The following is a 19890-nucleotide window of genomic DNA, read 5'->3' on the forward strand; positions in this document are numbered from 1 at the left end:
TCTTCGGTGGGTCTTTTGTGCCGGGTAAATAAGCGTAAGACTTACACGCTGTCTCTCCCTCTTTTAGCAGGGATCACTCGCAATAAGCAGCCACTGACAAATACTTGAGCAGTAGAGTATAAAGTGGTAGGAAGAAGAGGGAGAGGAGAAGAGAGAGAGAGATGGCCATAGAGGGGGGACGACAAAATATGTTGAAAATGAAGGGTTAGCGGTATATATATATATATATATATGTATAGGGATTGTTGCGTAGCAAACTGGGCCAAGTTGCTCGACTGTGCACATGGTAGGACTGTGGTTTTATATTTGCCCGTGGCTGCTTTATATGTATAGAAATACAACTGATACACTGTAGCATGTATTATATGTATAAGGTAATGAAAATGATATAAGCAAGGTCAACCCCGAGCAAACGTATCCTTACGCTGACACTTATTGTCCGGAAAGTTTCGCGTTTTCCGCAATTTTCCTCTATATGCGACGATCCAGGAATTCCTGGTTGGACACGTATGTCCCCACAATCGGGTTTAACCAAGTGCAGAGGAGGTGACAGACAAACCACAATGAAAGAGGAGGTGGCGTTAAACTGACCACAAGCATCACACACGAAATATTCGGATTTTTGCACTGCTTCATCTAAGAATCCTCGCTCACCCGTATATTATATATTTATATATACGCCCACTCAGAAATATTTTCAAATTACAAGCTATCGAATTTCATGGCAGCTATACCGCGCGAAGAGATCTTTTTAGGCAAACTCTGGAAGCCCGATAATACTGTAAGTAAGTTGAGAAAGCACTCGCAAAAAGCTTTTGCTACTTTGAAACATCCTTGAGAGCCGATTATAGTTTAGAAAAAAACTTGAATCTTTATTTTATTTCGTCTACTGCGAAATGAGAATGTCTTGCTCATATCGTGCGTTATTCGCATAGCTTTCGCACAGTAGGAAATATTCATTCCGGAAGTGGCTTCTCCGCAATCGGTTTCTAAGAGTACCTACTACTCGCGTATGTAGGTACTATACATATGTGTGTGTGTGTGTGTGTGTGTGTGTGTGTGTGTACAGAGCAGTTGGAAAGGGCTTGAAAAAAAAGCCTTGCCAAACTTGGTACACTTTATTATCCGCTTAAATTTGAGATGCAAGTTCATTTTGCACGATAATGGTTGGTATTTTATTCCACCCAAACGATTTTATCAGATTCCTTTCTTTGGACTTGATCCAGAACTAGCTAGGATGAGTGTCGCCCAACGAAATTGCCTTCGTAACATAAAATGCCATCGTAGAAAAATAATCGTCTGGTACTTGGTCCTATCTAGCGCCGACCCATCGATCGATGGCTTATCGCGAAAAAGCCCGCGGAAGTTGGAGCGTCGATTGTTAGAAGTTTCTGCCAGCAACCTTGACTTTTTTCTTTTTTTGCCAGAACGCTGCTCCTAGCTACGCAGTCTCGAGCGTCGTCTCTCTCTTTCTCTCTCTCTCTCTCTCTCTCTCTCTAATACCTATTACTCTTTTGGACTCGGAAAAAAATTAACCGACGTAAACACAGACGCAATAATATGCGCATAATATTAATTATATCAGCCGATTCCACACAAAAATCTACCAGCAAATACCGTGATTTGTTGTGTTTCCGGCAAACTTATCCAATTAACTTCTTCGTTAGCTGCACGGAATTAATTATTCAGAAGTAATATGTACGTTCATGGATAGTTGAAGTTATTTGGCAAAGGATGCCAATTCTTTTTGCTGTTCAATTTCTGCAGATACGCGCGACTCAAGTAGATGGTGTACGTGTGAAAAAATAGGGGGGAGAAATAATAAATGGTACCGAAGGCTGCAGTGTAGAGAGCCATATTTAACTTTCTTTTTTAGATTAAATTAGTCTCGCTCACTTTCCACGCACGTAAAATGATTAATTGCTACGAAACACGTAGCGTCGTAAACGTCACAGTTGTTAAAATTTTTTGGCAAGGCTGAACAATTTTTTACCAGGGCTTGGGGGTGGCAATGAAGAATGTGTTTTCGGAGGATTTCATGAAAACAATTTGCATAGCAGTTCGGATCTATTATTCGTATTGCGCGTAACATAATAATAGTATGATATTTTATACTTCCTACTTTATTCCCTAATTTATTTTGTTTCTCATGCATATATGTATATACAATTTCTTTAATAATTCAATTGTTAATTTTGAAAGGCATGATAAAAAAGAGTAGGTGTGCATCGTTTGTTACTTCAGAATTTCACACTACATATATGGATTAAACGATTAAGCAACGGCTGATGATCGACCGCACTCTGATACGGAAAACTGGTATTTTTAAAGAACAATAGGAAGTATATTTCACACATTTTGCACAGTCGGTAAATCTCTCGCTCGCAATCGTCCATCATTCTTCTTAGGTTGGACAAAGCACGGACCAAACTCGTTAACCCGAATGACAGATACCCATTTTACTTGCACTTCCATTTTCCCGTTATATGTCTTGGTTCGAAGATATATCACGTATGTATGTTTTGAGGGAGTATGCTTCAGATAGAGGTCGCCGCGGGTGGTAGTGGTGGTTATTGGAAATCGGAGCACTGGAATGCATTTTTGTTAATCTCTTTCTGGCCGCTACGAAACATAAATATACGCTCGACATTGTGGCAAGCCACCGACGAATTGTTTGGCCACCCTGTAATATATAAACCCTCCCGCGTTTATTTATCCGAGCTCCACGTTAAATCTGAAAATTCCAAACGAATGGTAATCGAAATCAACTTGATAATTTTCAATCGAGATCAATGACATTATTGGAGACTGCCATCTGCCACACTGGCTGGCACAAAAACTCGTTTTATCCTCTGTAAAAAGTTAATTAAAGCGATAAGAGAGATTATAAAGTATCTCCCGGGAAAATAGAACGTATATTATGTTTAACCTTTGAAAATAGAACAAGAAATGGATAAATTCCCATTCTATTTGTCTTAGCCTATTATTAGTTCAACGTTATTTTTTCCAGCATGATCAATACGCCTGTCGATATAAACTTGTATATACTTATGTATATAGATACACAAGAGTGTAGCTATATAACGAGTACTCTCTCTCTCTCTCTCTCTCTCTCTCATTTAACAACAAAGTTTTTAAACCTGCTGCTTTATTTATGGGGTTTCAAGTTCTTTAGTAACATAGTTTTACCTCCTGTATAATAGTATTGCAATGAAATGTACGCCTTGATCGTCTTTTTTTATTTTAATGGGGAAAACAAAGTAAGAAAGGTAATGGCTAACTGTGGAGGGCCCCGAGCAGATTATCGGGCTCACGGTAACTGTTGCCTAAGTCGTAAAAAGGCTTTGAGAAAATTCCCGTAGCGAAGGTCGCGACACGTCGCGGTCATTATCGCAGATAGAAGCCAGGAGACAATAGCAGAAGCGGGCGGAGGACACGGACTTTCCGAGAAACTCACTGTGTAGTAACTGCAAGTTTTCCAGAGAATCAACGAGGGAGAGAGAGAGAGAGACTGTGGAGTATGTTCAAGCCTAATGTTCCACTAATGGGTGAAAACTGCCACGCAGATTGCAGATATCGAACGACCTGTCGCGCTCCGTAAAGCGCGAAACGACGTTTTAATTTAAGATAAAACCAAAGTCCTCTTTACTTCCTCTTCTCTATATTTCTCTTCTCAGTTCTATCTCTTACCGTCCCTGTCCCATCACCTCACTCGCGCTGCATTTCGTATCGCTGTGGCAAACCTTGAGAGGAAAGTCATTTAATTAAATACGCTTGATGTGCAGAAATTAATAGAATCTATTAGTTCATGTGGAAAAGGACGTTGATACCCCATTTGGTTGTATTCTTGGGTAATATTTTACAATTTGTTTCGCCGAGTAGTTTTTCGAAAATTGCCGGAAAATTTCTCTTTTAACGGTAGGAGTTCTTTAGCGCTGCTAATGAAACGAGCAGAGTGAAAGAAGACGAACAAAAGTAACGGGAAAAGGCTTATTCGAAGCACTTTTGAGCGGTACTAGAAAGCTTTCCGCTGCTTTTCACCGGAGTAGCTTCGATAACGACGCATGCTGCGCTATATCGCTACGTGTGGCAAAGGAACAAATTTGTAAACTTCGCCCCTATGAGATATGATTACTGCTTCCTGACAAATGACAAGCATTGAATAATTCAGTGCTGGTAGCTAGGTTTTGTAGCTGGGATTTCTAAAAATCTCGCTAGAATATTTTTCCTTCCACGTATATGTATACAAACTATATTCACGCTCGGAAATCGTTTGCCATGTCTCACACTTTTCCTCCTATCCAGCACAATCTTGCAGATTTTCTTTTTAATTTTGCTCTTCGATTCAATCATAAAAAATTATTCACTCGCGCAAACTTTTACACTTTTTCGGGATCCATATGCATGTTTCATAATTTAAACTTTGCTCGAATTCGTTGGTATAATTTTAAAATAAAATTATGCATACCATCGTTTCACTTGATTCGAGCGTCGATATATTTGCATGAAATACTTCAAGGCATTCGTAATTTTCCATCGGGGAGGATATCTGGCAAGTAGTATGTAGATTTGTCAGAGAGTGAGAGAGAGAGAGAGGGGTGGTAAGGGGGAGGGGGTGAGAGAGAGAGAGAACGAGTGCCTAACAGTGGGCAAATAGGAGAACGATGTTAATTGGACCATATGCTAGACGCATCAATATATCTAACCCTCAAGCACTAATAATGTTGACGTATACCTACAGGATTGGTGGTATAGCACACACATGTACGGTTTATGGTCGGTCAGTCTCATTGAAGGGAAGGTAACCAGACGGATCAATATCACATTAGTATAAATAATTAATTAGGGCTACTGAGGTTACACGTGCTACATGCCGCATGGTCACTCTCCGTTCCCCATTCTCTTTCTACTTTCCCTTTCTTTAATCGTATAGCAAACAATTTCCTCGTCTTTAATCATATAAAATATTTTTCTTCTTTTTCCTATTCTGATTGGTGGTAGCACGAAGGGCAAAAACCTAGGAGACTGAATATTTCCCATAGTATGTACGGGGATAACCTCGATTATTAGCATGAAAATTCGAGTAACGGAAATTGTACTCGATCCTAAGTATGAGATTGCTAATACACAACGCACAATATCGCGACGTCAAAGTCATAAAGGGTCGTAAAGGGGATAGCCTTTACGGATAATTAGATGAAGACAATATACTATATGTTCTACGCATATATACATGCATGTACATTCAATATGTATGTATAACATATAGGTATGTATAAGCGTAGAAACATAGTGTACTAAATAGTAACTAGTATCGCTGGAGCTTTTGAAAGGCTAAACCAATGGCCCTGTTCGGCAAGCTCCGCATGCTGCTACTATCATGCATGATACTCTCTATAATAACTTGAGGGCATGCGTTCTAATTAAAGCGTCAGAGACATATCTGATAGAGTTCCGATAACCTTCATTAATGATACAAGTGCTCAGCAATTATCGTGCGATAAGGTAAGATTTACCTGACGCGCGAAAGAACAGATTCGATCAAGAATTGTAAAAAAATACCTTTTGTCTCTTTAGTATAATAGGTATACCTATATGTGCTACACTATCCGCGTGAGTCAATTAACAGCAATGGCAAGAATGTGGATAGCTTCTGTTGATTATCTCCTTTCGGATTTTCCCTCTCTCTGCGCCACTATATATATATATATATATACATGTATCCCCCACCTAATTGATCGAATTTCTTGGGAAATTTTTTATATTAATCCATTGGCCAGCAGCAATAATAAAAAGAAATCTCCGGATACCTTAAGCCCACTCCCAGGTTCATATCGAGAGTGCACTTTTTACTTGGGGCGAATTACGATCACCTTGGGAGGTAACCTATTGGCTCCCTGCAGGTGCACAAGCCAATGTAAGATAACTCTATGTATAGGTATTTACAGCAACTCGTAAAAGCAGGTGTCGTAAAAAGCAGACACGGTACATGCAATGTATAGTTTAACATTGCTTATCCACTACTCGTCTTAAGATCTACCTGTTAAATAATCGAGTCCAACTGCGAAGCTTCGGTGTACTCGATATTTGTTATTTCATGTCACACGGATCTCTCTCTCTCTCCCTCTCTCCTTCATACATGCACGTTCAATTGCATAGAAAGACTAAACTGCATTCGCTAGGAGGTTTTCATACGACAAGCTTTCCTTTTCCATTGGATGAGATGAAAGCCATTTACGCAGGAGACATGTCTAGGCTGATGTTTGCGATCTCGTTTGCCATTCTTCCTGTCTCTGGATTACTCGAGAGAGAGAGAGAGAGAAGGTCCGGCTGTTTCTCGGAGTGCCGCTCAAAGAAATGGGGGAGAAACTGGGGAATAATAAAAGTGCAGCTAAACAACGTGGGAGGCCAACTTGAGATAAAGGATACTACCAGGAGAAAAAAGAAGCGACTGCAGTTTTGCCCTCTTTCTGCTGTTACTGCATCGTTACGGAAAAGGCTAGTAAGTCGATAGTGGGGCTCGAGTCTCGACGCTGAGAGTACGTGCCCGCGTTGACAAGACTCTTGAGAAAGGGGGCGTTTTGGCGAACGATCCGGTTTGAATAAGTAGTTGCCGACCTAATAGTAGTACCGGACTCTGACGACTGGTGAATACGGAATTTTCCTGGAGGCGCGCGGTACAACAACAAGCAGATTGTCCATGACGAAGAACGTACGAACGTGGTCGGGAGCGATCCCTGCGACATCTAATTCTACATCTCAACAGCCGTATTATGTCGCCTGCATAAACACCAAAGCTCACGCTTCGAGAATTTTTATCTTTACCGGAGGGAGACAATCTTCCATCAATCGTTCGAACGATCCTTTTTGTCATTTGTCGACGATACTGCTCGCATATGTACACCCACCTCATCTCTATATATATCTACACCTATACCCTTTATATTGCGAATTTAACTCGCACGACTTGACGCATACAACGGCAGGCATTTAGCGATCAAAACCAGAGCCACGTTCCTTTCTATGAATAAATCATATTTTTCAGCCTTTTTTTTCTCTTTTTTTTATTACCCTTCAAAACAGTGATTATTCGACACAAATATTTTTCTGGAAATTCAACGGACGGAGTAGAGATGAAATCAAACTAATACAAGTCTCTAATTATTATGCACTGATTCTCTAATTTATAATTATATACCATAATCTACCGTACGAAGCGAGTGGCACTTTCTATTCGCATTAATTCGTTTGACTGCATCAAACAAACTCCGATCAAATATAGGCTCCGGCACACAATGTGGATTATATTAAATTATAACGAATATTATTTATCGTTGCAAATTGTGTATCGATTAGCTATTTCAACGCTTTTATGTCATGGGCTTTTATACATGTGCCAAGTACCAGGAGAGCCATTGAATACAGGATTTCGGGGATACAAAACGGGTTGATGTGTGGCAGAGGGTCGCGCTGAACGTGGTCAGAGATTTCATCAGGGATTCAAAGCTACGCCTGCAGCATTAAACGATCGTAAACATAGAATCCCATTCTTTTGGTACTTAGCTTCTGGCTCTGCCATTTATATTTATTATAATAGAGAAAGGCCATGTTGCTCCATTGTATCCTTCTATTAATTTCAGCCACGAGAAACCTTAACGAGTTTGCACAGATTCAAAGAGTCGCTGTTCCGATATTCTTTATTCGTGGAAGAACATGAGAATTGTTGATTCAAATCTTATTTTTAAGTTTATTAATGTCAAGAGGGTTTGATAATATTCTATGAGGCTTTAGTTGAGAGAGCTCGAGGGGTTTAATGCATTATCTATACTCTGTGTTGCAAGTTGTACGTGTAGCTATAGCAGCATGCGATGTTTCGAAATATACACATACCTACAATGTACGATAGCCGTCTCTCGGACTACGTCGCGACGATACAGGACGATGTAAAACTTTTTACGAAGAAGTCTTCGTTTCCCAGAGAGCTCGAGCGTAGTGTCTAGAAGAAAACAAGATTATATTGCAGTGCAAAAGTGACGATAAAATTTGTAGAGGACAGGGAAGAAATAGAGCACATATAACACATCGCCTACTATATATATATATATATATATATACATGTCCTACGTCAGTGCGAAATTAGGATATTTTAGGACTAACTTTATTTATTTACACCCTTTTACTATATTATTCCTGGCGCTGTGGATATCATTCATTCCTCGCACGCATGAATTTTTCACGGGGAACGAGATTTTATCTGAGTATACTATATACATATATAGTATACTAACGTCAACATAAGCAATAATTTTTTGCTCGCGATAGCAACACGTTCCTTAAAGCAAAGCCTCTTCCGATGATAATTATTCGAAAGACCGAAGATTACTGAGCTCTCTCAGATTTAATTGGATTTCGTAAAATTGACTTTCATTGTTAAAGAAGGAAGCAAGTTTGAAAGTATAAGATAGTTCGATTCCAGAAGCATTATACAGTCAGTACGTGGTAAAATGGGAATCGTAATACGATCTTTTGGGGCCCTTTCGATATTTTTCGTTTATCCACAAGGTGGAAGAAATCGATCCATTGGAGCATTAACTAACAATGGGTTTCATTGAAAACTTGATATCGATGAGTTTTTCTGCTCGAGTAATCAAGCGATGGAAAAAAGACTGGAGTCTGTCGGATAAGATCAGTAGACTCCTGGGTTCCCTCGAGAGCGAATTTAGCCAATCAATCGCCATTTTCGACCGGGCTGTCTCTTATTTCTTTGTCTCACAGATTGAAAGTTGATGTTTTCTTAGGGTAAACTGAAAGTGGTTTGATTTATGAAGCGTATAATAATTTTATCTACTCGAGATTGCTTTCTCAGACGAGATTTTGTGCAAGACATTAAATATATATTATTATACATTCTCTATACATATATACATATACGTAGGTTGATTTAAATCTTTTAATGTGACTAATTTTGAAAATTTAAAGTGCTCTTGAGGTAAGGTTGGAGAGATAAGAGTGATGTAGAGAGCTAGGGACCTACGGAAGGGTATAGAAGAGGTTTAGAAATTTCGCGGTTTCAAAGGTGGATGAGCGGCTTCACGAGCAAAGTGTAGAATGTCGAATAGTCGACGAACCGTATCACGTTGCAGACAACCATCCGGTTTTCGCTTTTCTTTGCGCAAAGTCAGAAGCTTCTCTTTTAGAGGGTCTTTCGTACATTAATTACGTTAATAAGCTGGTTAACTAGAGGTTTGTGAGAGTCACGTTGCCATTATAATAATGAGGGTAAGCTCTTTCTAGTCAAGGCGTTCCTCGGTTCCTAGCGATGGAGTCTTCCACTTATACTCGCTACGTACAAGGAGAGGGCCAGCCAGCCAGCCAGGCTTTGGATCACTTTAATAATTTCCATTCCGACGACGAAGGTCACTTATTGCGCTCATCATACTTGAAAGTGTCCTTCTCGAGCCTTAATGTAAGAAAATGCAGCTTCGAGCTAGGAGCCCTGCTCTAATATAATCTCATATATCTTCAGCCAGAAGCGAAGAAGATTAAACTGGGATTTAAATGATCACGTGTCATCTCTCTCTCTCTCTCTCTCTCTCTCTCTCTCTCTTCAGTATCGATGTTTTAGGAAATTCCATAGATTCGAGTAAATCTCACTGGAACATGCAATAGATTTTAAGATAATATAATAAATTTCTCACTATATGTATATATGGCAACTGGGAATCGCAGGCGCGAGGAATATTCATTCACTCAACCCTTTACTAATTTTCCTAGTTGATTCCACAAAATTGAAGCACCGGGGCGTGTATACAGGGACGATAAGAGGGAGGGAGGTATAATTGAGCTAGATATACACTATATATATATATATATATATATATATATATATATCAACGCGCGAGTATTATTCTTTTCGGAGATTGCCTGCCTTTTTTAAATGCAATAGATAATGGGAATAAAAAAAGCCTGACGATACCGTGACGGGAAGCGTGCAGGATGAGGACGGCGCGACGCGCGGTGGTGGTTATTATCTCCTCACAAATTACATCGAGCCTCGTCCCTGCTGGGTTTTGGACTCGCAGCCTTGATAAGCCTCCTCGTTTCTCTTCCACCCTCGCTCTTCTCTCTCTCTCTCTCTCTCTCTCTCTTTCTCGCTCTGACTTACCTATAGGCCAATATAGAGAGCGCGCAAACCCCATCTACGTCGGGCAACGCTCATTACCCGGCTAATACAATCGCATGGTGCTGCTCTGCTCCGCTTCGGTCTTCTTCGCACCTCCGATAATGCCCAATTTAACAGCCCTTATATACTATCTCTCCTAAGATGTAGACTCGAGGCTATTGACGATAATGAGACAGCAGCCAAACCATCCTTATCTTTTTCCTTCCGTCCAATACATTTTCCTTTCAAGCATACTACCCAGTCACGGAAGCGCAACAATGGAACTTGTCACTCATCGCTTTCTTCATTACCATATCAACAGATTTCACCACTTTTTCCTTTCCTAATGAGATTCTAATGTGAATTATTCAAGTGTTTCGATCTAAATAATTATTATACATTTTTAAAAGTATAGCGTCACAAGTCAGCCAAATACGCTTTTAATAGTTTTAATTGAGACTGGAGCTTAATTAATAGTCTAATAGACTGGAATGAACTTTTAATTGTTTATATAGGCAAAAGTTTATTTCCGTGATTTTCTAATACGCTCGAGAAATAAAAGTTGTGGTTTGTATCTGAATTCGTTATCGTTGTATGTGTATCATGGCACGAACTGTGGGTTATTTAAGTTCTCGGTACCGAATATAGTGCATGCCTCTTATTTGCTCGGGGCTGCGCAGCACTTATGATTAAGGCAGAGGAACGCTCCCAAGTTTCCAAATGCAGGCGTGTCTTCAATAGAGACAACATTATTAACGGTTTTAGAGGTGGAACGCTCCTCCTCCCCACGTAATGCAAATTTCGCGATTGCTCTTTTCTTTCATTACCAGTTCTTCGTTCAATACAAAATCTCCGAGGATTTCCACCAATGAGCCCCTCCCCTGCAGATTGAAATCTGATGGAACGGGGCTTCAATTAAAATAATTGAGAACTCGACTTTAGCAACAAGTTATCCGAGTAATGTTTTTCAAAATGGCATCGTTACACATTTTATAGTTTGGTACGGGGAATTTGGTTGGCGATATAACGCAGTATAATCATAACCGAATTACGCACTGACTATCCCGCTACGTTTTCCACTGGCATGCACTATACGCGGGTGGTGTCGTATTCCATTATGTTGTCATTAGAGTGGAGAATGACGTAATAGCCGAGTTCTTCCCAGACTATTCCGCTCTCCGTTACACCTTCTTCAACGGCAGAGAAGCACGCAACGTCTACCACGCGATGTTTTCTAGCTTGCCTCTGTTATTTCACCGTCGTAATTGTTCAAAAGCTCGAAAGAAGGAGAGACGATATAATTTATTGTATATAGACATATATATATATATATATGTTTCAAGTACTATATATTCGCAACAATTAAATGGTTAAATTTCCTATTGAATCTCAAGGATAATGTATAATATTATTACTATAGTTCAAGTATAACGGGCCAATAAACTGCAAATGTGCAGCCGAGCCATAACGCGTTACCACAAAATTCCTCCAGGAGCACTGATACACTTATATATATATATATATATATACCTTTTAACAGCACCCTGGAGTACATACATTCTATTGTTCATTTTAGAAAATATCCTTTATGTTTATACAGCATGAACAATCAATTCGGAATAGCAGGTCGGAGTATCGCGTCGATAAATAGGAATAATGACAATAATAATAGCATTAGTAGTATATAGCAGCAATATAAAGAGCTTTTCTCAACCCTGTTTATCAAGACTCGTATTTTCAAAGTTCTCGGAGAGCGTTAGGGTATCCATGCAACGGTACCAGTCGAAAGAGCAATAGTAACGACAGCGGTACAAAATGCACACCAAAAGCTGGCTCGATCGATGCGAACGAAATGCGAGTGATGCTGTAACACGTTACTACCAATTTCCGGCATGAGCTACAGCTCACCTGTACCTCACGTGGAAGCACATCCATTAATGAAGCTTCCGCGCACTAGAGTTATTTTCTTTTAAACAAGTTTCTTCATTTAGAAAATAATTTCAAATTACTTTTCCAATTACGCACACCGATACGTACCAATCTCTTTAGAATATATATAGCATATATATCTGTTGAAATCTGCGGACGAATGTAATTTTTTGCCACGCAGTCCTGCTCCGCGGTGATTCAATTATGGTTAAATCCGGGATATTGCGGGGGAGAGGGTAGATTGGTACTGGCGCATCAAATAATCAGATAGATAATATTAAGATAAGGGAGGAAAGAGCTATCGATCGTCGTATTAGGAGTCGAGTGGACGAGGTTTGGGAATTGCAGGAAGGGGATGGGGGTGGCTGGAAAAATGGTCCAAGATCGAGAGACGCGCCTGTTAATTGCTCGGTAAAATCGTGCCAGTGAGAATAGTGCGTATTAGGAATAACCAAGCGAGAATCGGTGGAAGAATGCCGAGTGGGAGCAACATGCACGTACGGAGTAACGCGTTACTGCCAATTTCCTCGACGATCGTTAGCACATCTACGCGCTTATCAGAGACGCAGCTTTGGTGGGGTCTGCTGCGAATGCTGCGATGGCAGAACCTCCAGCAGGTATACATACATATATATATATATATATATAGAAGCCTGCACTGCGAGCGAAGGGAAAGGTATAGCGCGCGCGGACGCCGGAGCGGAAGCGTTCCTCTCACGATGGTGCAAATTGTACCATGCCAGTGCCACCCGATCGATCGATAGCCAAGCGTCGAGTTATCGAAAGACTTTGACACGCTGTGGACGTGCCAACTTCGACTTTCATCATTCTTCCATCAAACACATCCATCATTCCATACTTCAAGCTGGGCCAATCGTTATTAATAAATAACAGCTTATTATACCTAGCACCTTTCATCTCTATTCGAGGAACGACGTTAAAGCTTTGCCATTCTCTCGTGTATATATATATATATATATATATATATGCTCTCGCTAATTCATATTGCTGTGATATCCGACAGCTCTTCGATAATGTATATATATATATATTTAATAAGTAAATAGCATTTCTTTTCCTCGATGTTATATTTCCTCTGCTAAATAGAATCTTCACAGATTTGTTTGATCAACCCGTGATGCTCGAGGTATATGGAGGAGATTATATTTTTACGCTGTGCTATATATATATATATATATAAACGATTGTCAATATTAGGGTCGAGCGGAAGAATATAGAAGCGATTCTTTATTGTTGCTATACACTATAAGAGTGTACCAGAAGGGGGGGGGGGTATTTTTCTCCATGTACATTTTCCATCTAGGAAAGTTCTCTCCGGAGATAGTACTAGTTGCTGCATTACGACGAAACTGGGAGCATTTTGTATTCCTAGTTTTAGGTGAGAAATGTTTGTCTGCTGCTGGAGAAAGATGATTTTCGAGATAATGTACTGTTCTCCGAGCACGAAGACGAGATTACGTATTCAACGTTCGGCGTTCACGTTCGTGCTCGTCTGGAAACGCGCGAGGATCGTACAACCACATTCAGCATCAGCGAAGCAGCGCGACAAAACTCTCCGATTACCAGCGAAGCTCCCCCAGCGTGTTTCTCGGCATCTATATGCACTTTCACGAACGATTAAGTTCTCACCCCCGCACACGCCACGCCGCTGCAGCCGGTGCATATCGGTTAACTTTGCTACCCGATAAAAGCTTAATATGTATATATGTATGCGTATTCAGCCTGCACAAGTATAAACTATACTAATTGGACGTAAAAGCAAGAATAAAAGGAGCAATAAAACTCGCAACTTCGTTTTCCGCTTCATATACGAAGCAGCTACTTTTATCACAGATCTTATATTAACGATAAAAGTTGTGGATCTAAAGAGATGAAAATGCTCGTGCGGCCTGCAGACTCGCTCGCCTGGAATTATTAGCAAAAGCGAAAATCTTTCAGCGTTAGGGATTGGCTATCAGTTGCATCGAAAACTTTCGAGGGAAGTAAACAATTGTCCGGTACAATGGGGAAGTTTTCTTTTAATACCGTTGCGCGCCCGGTTGTGCCATGTTAAAATCTTAAAGAGTGCGCAGCTTGATAGAGAGAGAGAGAGAGAGAGAGCGTGGATCGGAAGAGAGCTTTATTTTATCTGGAATACCGTTTCGAGTCGAGGAAACCACGAGCGGAGACAATTAAAACTTTAAGCTGAAATAGTAGCGGCCGGGACCCCCCGTCAGCGTCACTTGGACAAACTGGATTCTTCAGTGGAGTATAGGTATCTTTTTTCAGACGACGACGACGGCGGCAGCGACGCGTTGCAGAGTGCAGCTACCGCTAGGGCGCTTTAAAGAAAGCTTTGCGAGATGATTTAAAATGTTTCGCAACGGTAATTTTAAGCCCCGGTACCCTACGCTGTTCAGCCAGTGAATTCCTTTTGATATATCTTCCGTATCTCCAGCGTGAAATGATAACAAATGTTCGGTCGGTAAATAAGAAAACGGGGCAAGATATTCTTGATCGTGCCAAAGCTTTAATATTCCAACCTAATGTCCACTGCTCTGTAAAAAGAGAAAGTCTTCCATTGTCCAATCTCTTCTGCTTTTTACGTTCCTTAGCTTCAACTTGGGTATATATATAGGTATATCTTAGAGAAATAGAGAACCTAGCTATTATATTTCACCATTTGTCTCCACTTGTTTTTCTTTGGCTTTTCTTACTTGACGCTAATAGCTATAAAGTGACGGTAATCGATATATACATCTATATACTTTCGCATGTTTGCACGAGTCTGACACGAGCAAACAGCCGGGACACTCGATTTATTCGCATATATTTTTATAGACCCTAATATCATTTCCATTATCGTTAGCGAACTTTACGCCCTTGTATTTTGATAAACTTTTTACTCCACATAAATCTCACCTTTCAAACTTACCTGTTGATTTTCTTCTTCTCTTCTTTAATCCGATAGAGGTATAGCCGTAGACACGCAGTGAAAAATAACTCGAGACAGGCAATATGCAGCAGGAGACGCGTGTCGCAAATGAGTTTTTTAGTTTCGTCGCGCTCATTACACATGTATATGGCCTTTTGTATATATATGGAAACAATTGTCAACGTCTCTCCTTTGCGACGAAAATTTCAGCTCGAGGCGTGAAAATCGTTATAAAGGAAAAAAAGAAAAGCGAGGTCCGAGTGATAATCGCCCGCGGTCGCTTAATTCATTCGGGGAATCTCTCGTGGAACGAAGGAAAAAGGATAGTTCAAAATCTGGGGGGATGGGATTTGATCGGATTCCGCATTTCCACGCATACATCCGGAGTCCGTTTCCATCGGTTGCTACGTTACTCTCTGCGCTCCCCAGAAATTCCGAGTCGCGCAAATTAATCCTAGGCCGCTTTTTTACCTCGTTCTTTTCACCATTGGATTTCACCCCACGCTCCCTGCAACGCGAAGCTTTCACAGCTCCTGCAGATCCTCTCTCCAATCCCATTCGAATCTTAAACAACTTGATTTTTAAATCACTTTTACTTTAGACTTTCTTTTTAAAGCAACTGCGCGACGATAAGATTTTATCTCCTATTTAATTATTATTATTATACGTCTGACAACTAATCAAACGTGATTTTAGTTACAGACGAAGCAGATCCTGTTGAAGATGTCCGGATCGAATCTGAAAACATGGAGAATACGCTTAATCACGAGCCAGGTATATTTTATTCTTACCTTCGTTACATATATATATATATATATACTTATCCTAATATTTTTATAACGCACATATTTTACTCTTAAAAGTATATGCTAATGTTGTAGAGTACGACGAAGATGACGATGACGAGGAGGACGAGGAGGCTGAAAGAACGTCAGTCATGGAAACTGAATTTAAATTTAACGAATTTATGCAAAGGTAATGATAAGAGAAGCGCAGTCTTTGCATTTGCACGCAAGAGACTTTAGAATTTAGAGGAGATAAGGGATCGCACTTTCATGCAATGTTTCTTTCAGATTCGCCAATGTACGAATGGTGAGAGCTCTGGCCCTTCTCCTCCAGCAATTTGACAAGAACACCCCTGAAGTCAATCATTACATAACGAAATTATTACATCGCATCGCCTGGGACTGCAAGATGCCAGGCATGATTTTTCAAGCATCCATTTTTCGTATTTTTCAAAGGATCCTAGAATCGAAACGACCCGATCACAAGGTAAGCGATCCACGCTTAGTGAATTGAATCCCGAGCTTTTGCAGGACCTCGTGTCATCCTTCGCCATTACTTAAGTGTTACTTTTAACGCGACAGTTCATAAGAAGCTGGACAGAGGTTCTTTGGGCAAACTCCAGTTTGAAAACTATTTCACTCGCGCTGGCTTAATGGCCAGCGGAGGTAGACTCGACCCTTTCTTAAAGGATCGATTTTTGCTTCAGGAACTGCAAAAGTTCGCCGTCTTCATAATCCGTCGCTTCACCGAAGTCGCGCAGAAGAACCGGAAGTCGTACATGGAGCTTCTCTTCTGGAAGAGTACTCGCGATGCGACTGAGGTTATAGATGGCTATGGTACGGCAGAACCTAACAAGAAAGTTTCTCGCGCACTCTGGACAGAAACAGAAGAGGATGAATTACGCACACTCTTCATGGAGCATCAGACTAACAAGTATTCCCAAGGTTGGGCCCATTATGATATTTCTCTCGATTTTCTCGTCTCACTGCCCCTCTCTTCGATTACGTATACCTGATGAAACGTTATATCGTTTTAATCCAAGGGACTATTTAATTCTTCTCCTTTTTATCGCACTTGGTGTGGGAAAAAGTCGATCGTGTGAATTACAGGAGAAACTAATAAATCGTCAATAACGTTAGCTTCGTTTCTTAGTTAAGCGAATCACGTACATTGGATGTGATGCAGTTATCCTTTCCACTCTGCAGCTCGATTTATAGACAATATTGATCAAGTGTAAATTGTATGGTCAACGGGGCTATTGAATCAGCGCCTTTGTTCAGAACCGTATACATAAATAATTGGCTTCTGTGTTTCCATAAGTATATGCGCTATGATTGCCGGCCAAATTTATTCGTGGAATAAGCATGAAATTTCTATACGCTTCAGAAGCTGGATGCAGGGTAAAATATGATAGCAGCATGATGCTTCAAAATCAAAACAATTTCTTTCTGCCCCTTTGGCGTTAGTAAAATAAAATTGATGAACTTGCAGGGGAGAGAGATAAAGTAAATGTTAGTTTGATTTTCTTTTTTTTCTTTTTGCTAAATGCTGTTTTGCCTTTTTTCTTTTTTCTTCAAGACCTGATCGATTGGCTGCTGGAAAACATAATCAACAAGGATCGAACTCGAAGAGGTATCATGAAGAAGCTCAAAGAAATGTTTTTAATCGTCAATTCGAAGGTAAGTAAACCCAATCGAAACTGTTTTATGTGTTTGTGTATCCGCTTCCAAGATTTGATCAGAAAAATATCAATAAAAAGTTAAAGCTACCTTGGAGAATAGCTTTCGATATAGCATAATCGAAGCTTTGCTTTCTATCCGAAGCGTTATCGTAGGTAAAATGAAACTCAAATTTTGATAGGAATTAAGGCAATTGGATAGATAGGGCAGAATAACAAAGAGTCATTCGAAAGCAAAGTTTTGCCCAACGGTTTGCCAAAGTTTATTTTTCTTTTGCCCTCCACTTTACTACGTTCCTTACAAACTCCAATGTCTGGAATGCTATGTACTTTGCACACGAAATCATGCAAAAATCTACAGTTGGGAATTGATAGTAATGACAAATTGATTTCTTTAAAAAAATACGACATCGCGAAAAAATAAAGTCGCGAAAGTTTACTATAGGAAAGAGGATTCGAAGACATTAGCCACATGTCATAGATTCAAGATAGAAACAGAGCCAAGAGTAAAATGCAATTTCTAGTAAAATTAATGCGTTGTCAGAGATTGAAGGTTGTATAGGAAGAAATGGCGTAAAAAAATAAAAGAGCCTGAGACAGCAATCTCGAAGATTGTTTTTCCCGCTCTCCAAGTCGTATATGAATATCACGCACAATGTAGTAGGTCCGTATATTCGTGGCCAGTTTCCCCTGCCAGGTCTGTCAGGATCAATGATTTATGAGAATTTAGAGAGAGAGAGAGAGAGAGAGAGAGAGAGAGAGAGAGAGAGAGAGGGTGGGGAAAAGAAGAAACGCGAAGAAACCCTAGCGAAACCGAAAATAAGTTTCTGGACTGCCGCCGCCGCTGACGGGGTGAACATATGCAAAAAAACGGAGCCAGCGAATTGCTGTAGAAACTGTAAATCCTCGAGAGACAATTCGTAGAGGGTTGTTTCCACCACTCTTGGGCCCCATCCTTGCATCACCGGATCACAGCTTCCGGTGAGAGTTTTCCTACTCTTGTGTCGCGTTTCGTTGCTAGCGCCAAAATATTCGTCGTGCTTTCCATGTCAGCAGGCGCCACCCCCCCCCCCCCCTCCCCCGCCCTCTCCACAATCCTCCTTACCCACCACCCCCTGCGTAACTCGAAAAGCTATCACCCTGTTTCCCCTTGCCCTGTTAGACACGTACAAACATTTGCATTGTCCTTTGGCTTGAAAGTAAGGCGGGTCACGTTCTCTCTACGTCAGCCACCTTGTTGTTTGACACTTGTTTGACACGCCAAGAAATGGCGTGGAATAAAGCTAACTTTATTCGAAGATTACTATACCGCTACTGCATATTTTAAATCGCTAACGTACTTTATACTCCATCCGAGTATCCGACGCAAACACGATGCTTTCGTAGATTTATGTTTGCCGGTATAATCATTTGTAAGATTAAACTTTCAATGTTGTATCAAAGTAATTTGCTTATTTTTCAAATTCATTTATCAGAATTCTTAAGTGTTTCGTAGTCTGGATTTTAATTAATTAATTCATTCATTTTAAACTTGACAATTAATCACGGGGGTACGGAAACTGTCTAGCGAGCAAAGCTGCTTCCGCTGTAGCTAAATCTGCGAGAGGGAAAAGGGAGTGGGAACGCGAGTGGGATAGGAAGAGAGGGTAGAAAGGGAGAGAAAGCTAGACTATTGATTCTTTGACAAACTTCCTGAGGTGACTTAGGCGTGTATATATAGGAGCAATACATTTAAATAATTTGATGCGCCAAATCGTGGCGTGGCGTGGAGTTTCGGATGCTCTCGCCTATCCTCTCTAAACCCATCTCGAATTTCAACTTTATTTCGCCCATTATGCCATCCATTTCTTCATTGAATAACTCTGATCATTCTCCGTCTCTCTATACATGCATATATTCTTCTATGAGAAACAATCGAATTCTAGTAAAGCGAGTAATGAAAGGAAGAAAGCAGAAACGCGCGAGAGAGTGACAAACTTATTTATATTAAAATATTGTTTCATCCTTCATCCTGTAATTATTCATTTGTTGAGTACGAATGTATTCAAGCGTTGAGTATGAGCTTTTGATTTAAATAATTTCATGCGTGAGTACCCTTTGCCCGCAAGTAATATGTTAAGTGTTCATTTGACATTCATTTGGACCGTGAAAGCTCCTCGCCGTCTGACTTTGCGCAATACAGCCACTTGAAACGTCTTATCAGAATAAATTATGCTCGTTGGAAAATATCGAATTTCCTCGGAATACTGCAAAGACTAAATAGTAGTAGACGTAGCGAGTGAGACAATCTTAAATATTCTTTTCGTCCGTTTTCTCCAATAGATGGTTGTTATCTTAAAATCGTGGTACATCCCGACTGAAACTCTGCATTCGATCGATATGATTATTTCGACAATTAAG

General features: G+C 40.3%; 1 protein-coding gene across 2 annotated transcripts in view; it reads left to right on the plus strand.

Moving 5' to 3' along the window:
- The window catches only part of timeout (circadian regulator timeout), a 114408-nt gene that overhangs the window by 83580 nt on the left and 10938 nt on the right, over nucleotides 1-19890 (plus strand). For both annotated transcript variants that reach the window (XM_066745521.1, XM_066745522.1), the window contains exons 16-20: nucleotides 15723-15800; nucleotides 15908-16001; nucleotides 16100-16298; nucleotides 16519-16756; nucleotides 17391-17491. In XM_066745521.1, the coding sequence (XP_066601618.1) occupies nucleotides 15723-15800; nucleotides 15908-16001; nucleotides 16100-16298; nucleotides 16519-16756; nucleotides 17391-17491 (710 nt within the window). The remainder of the gene's footprint in view (nucleotides 1-15722; nucleotides 15801-15907; nucleotides 16002-16099; nucleotides 16299-16518; nucleotides 16757-17390; nucleotides 17492-19890) is intronic.

Source organism: Prorops nasuta, unplaced genomic scaffold, assembly GCF_024137725.1.
Source record: "Prorops nasuta isolate Cenicafe-Biocafe unplaced genomic scaffold, Cenicafe_Pnas_1.2 PNAS00063, whole genome shotgun sequence".
Taxonomy (NCBI): Eukaryota; Metazoa; Arthropoda; class Insecta; order Hymenoptera; family Bethylidae; genus Prorops; species Prorops nasuta.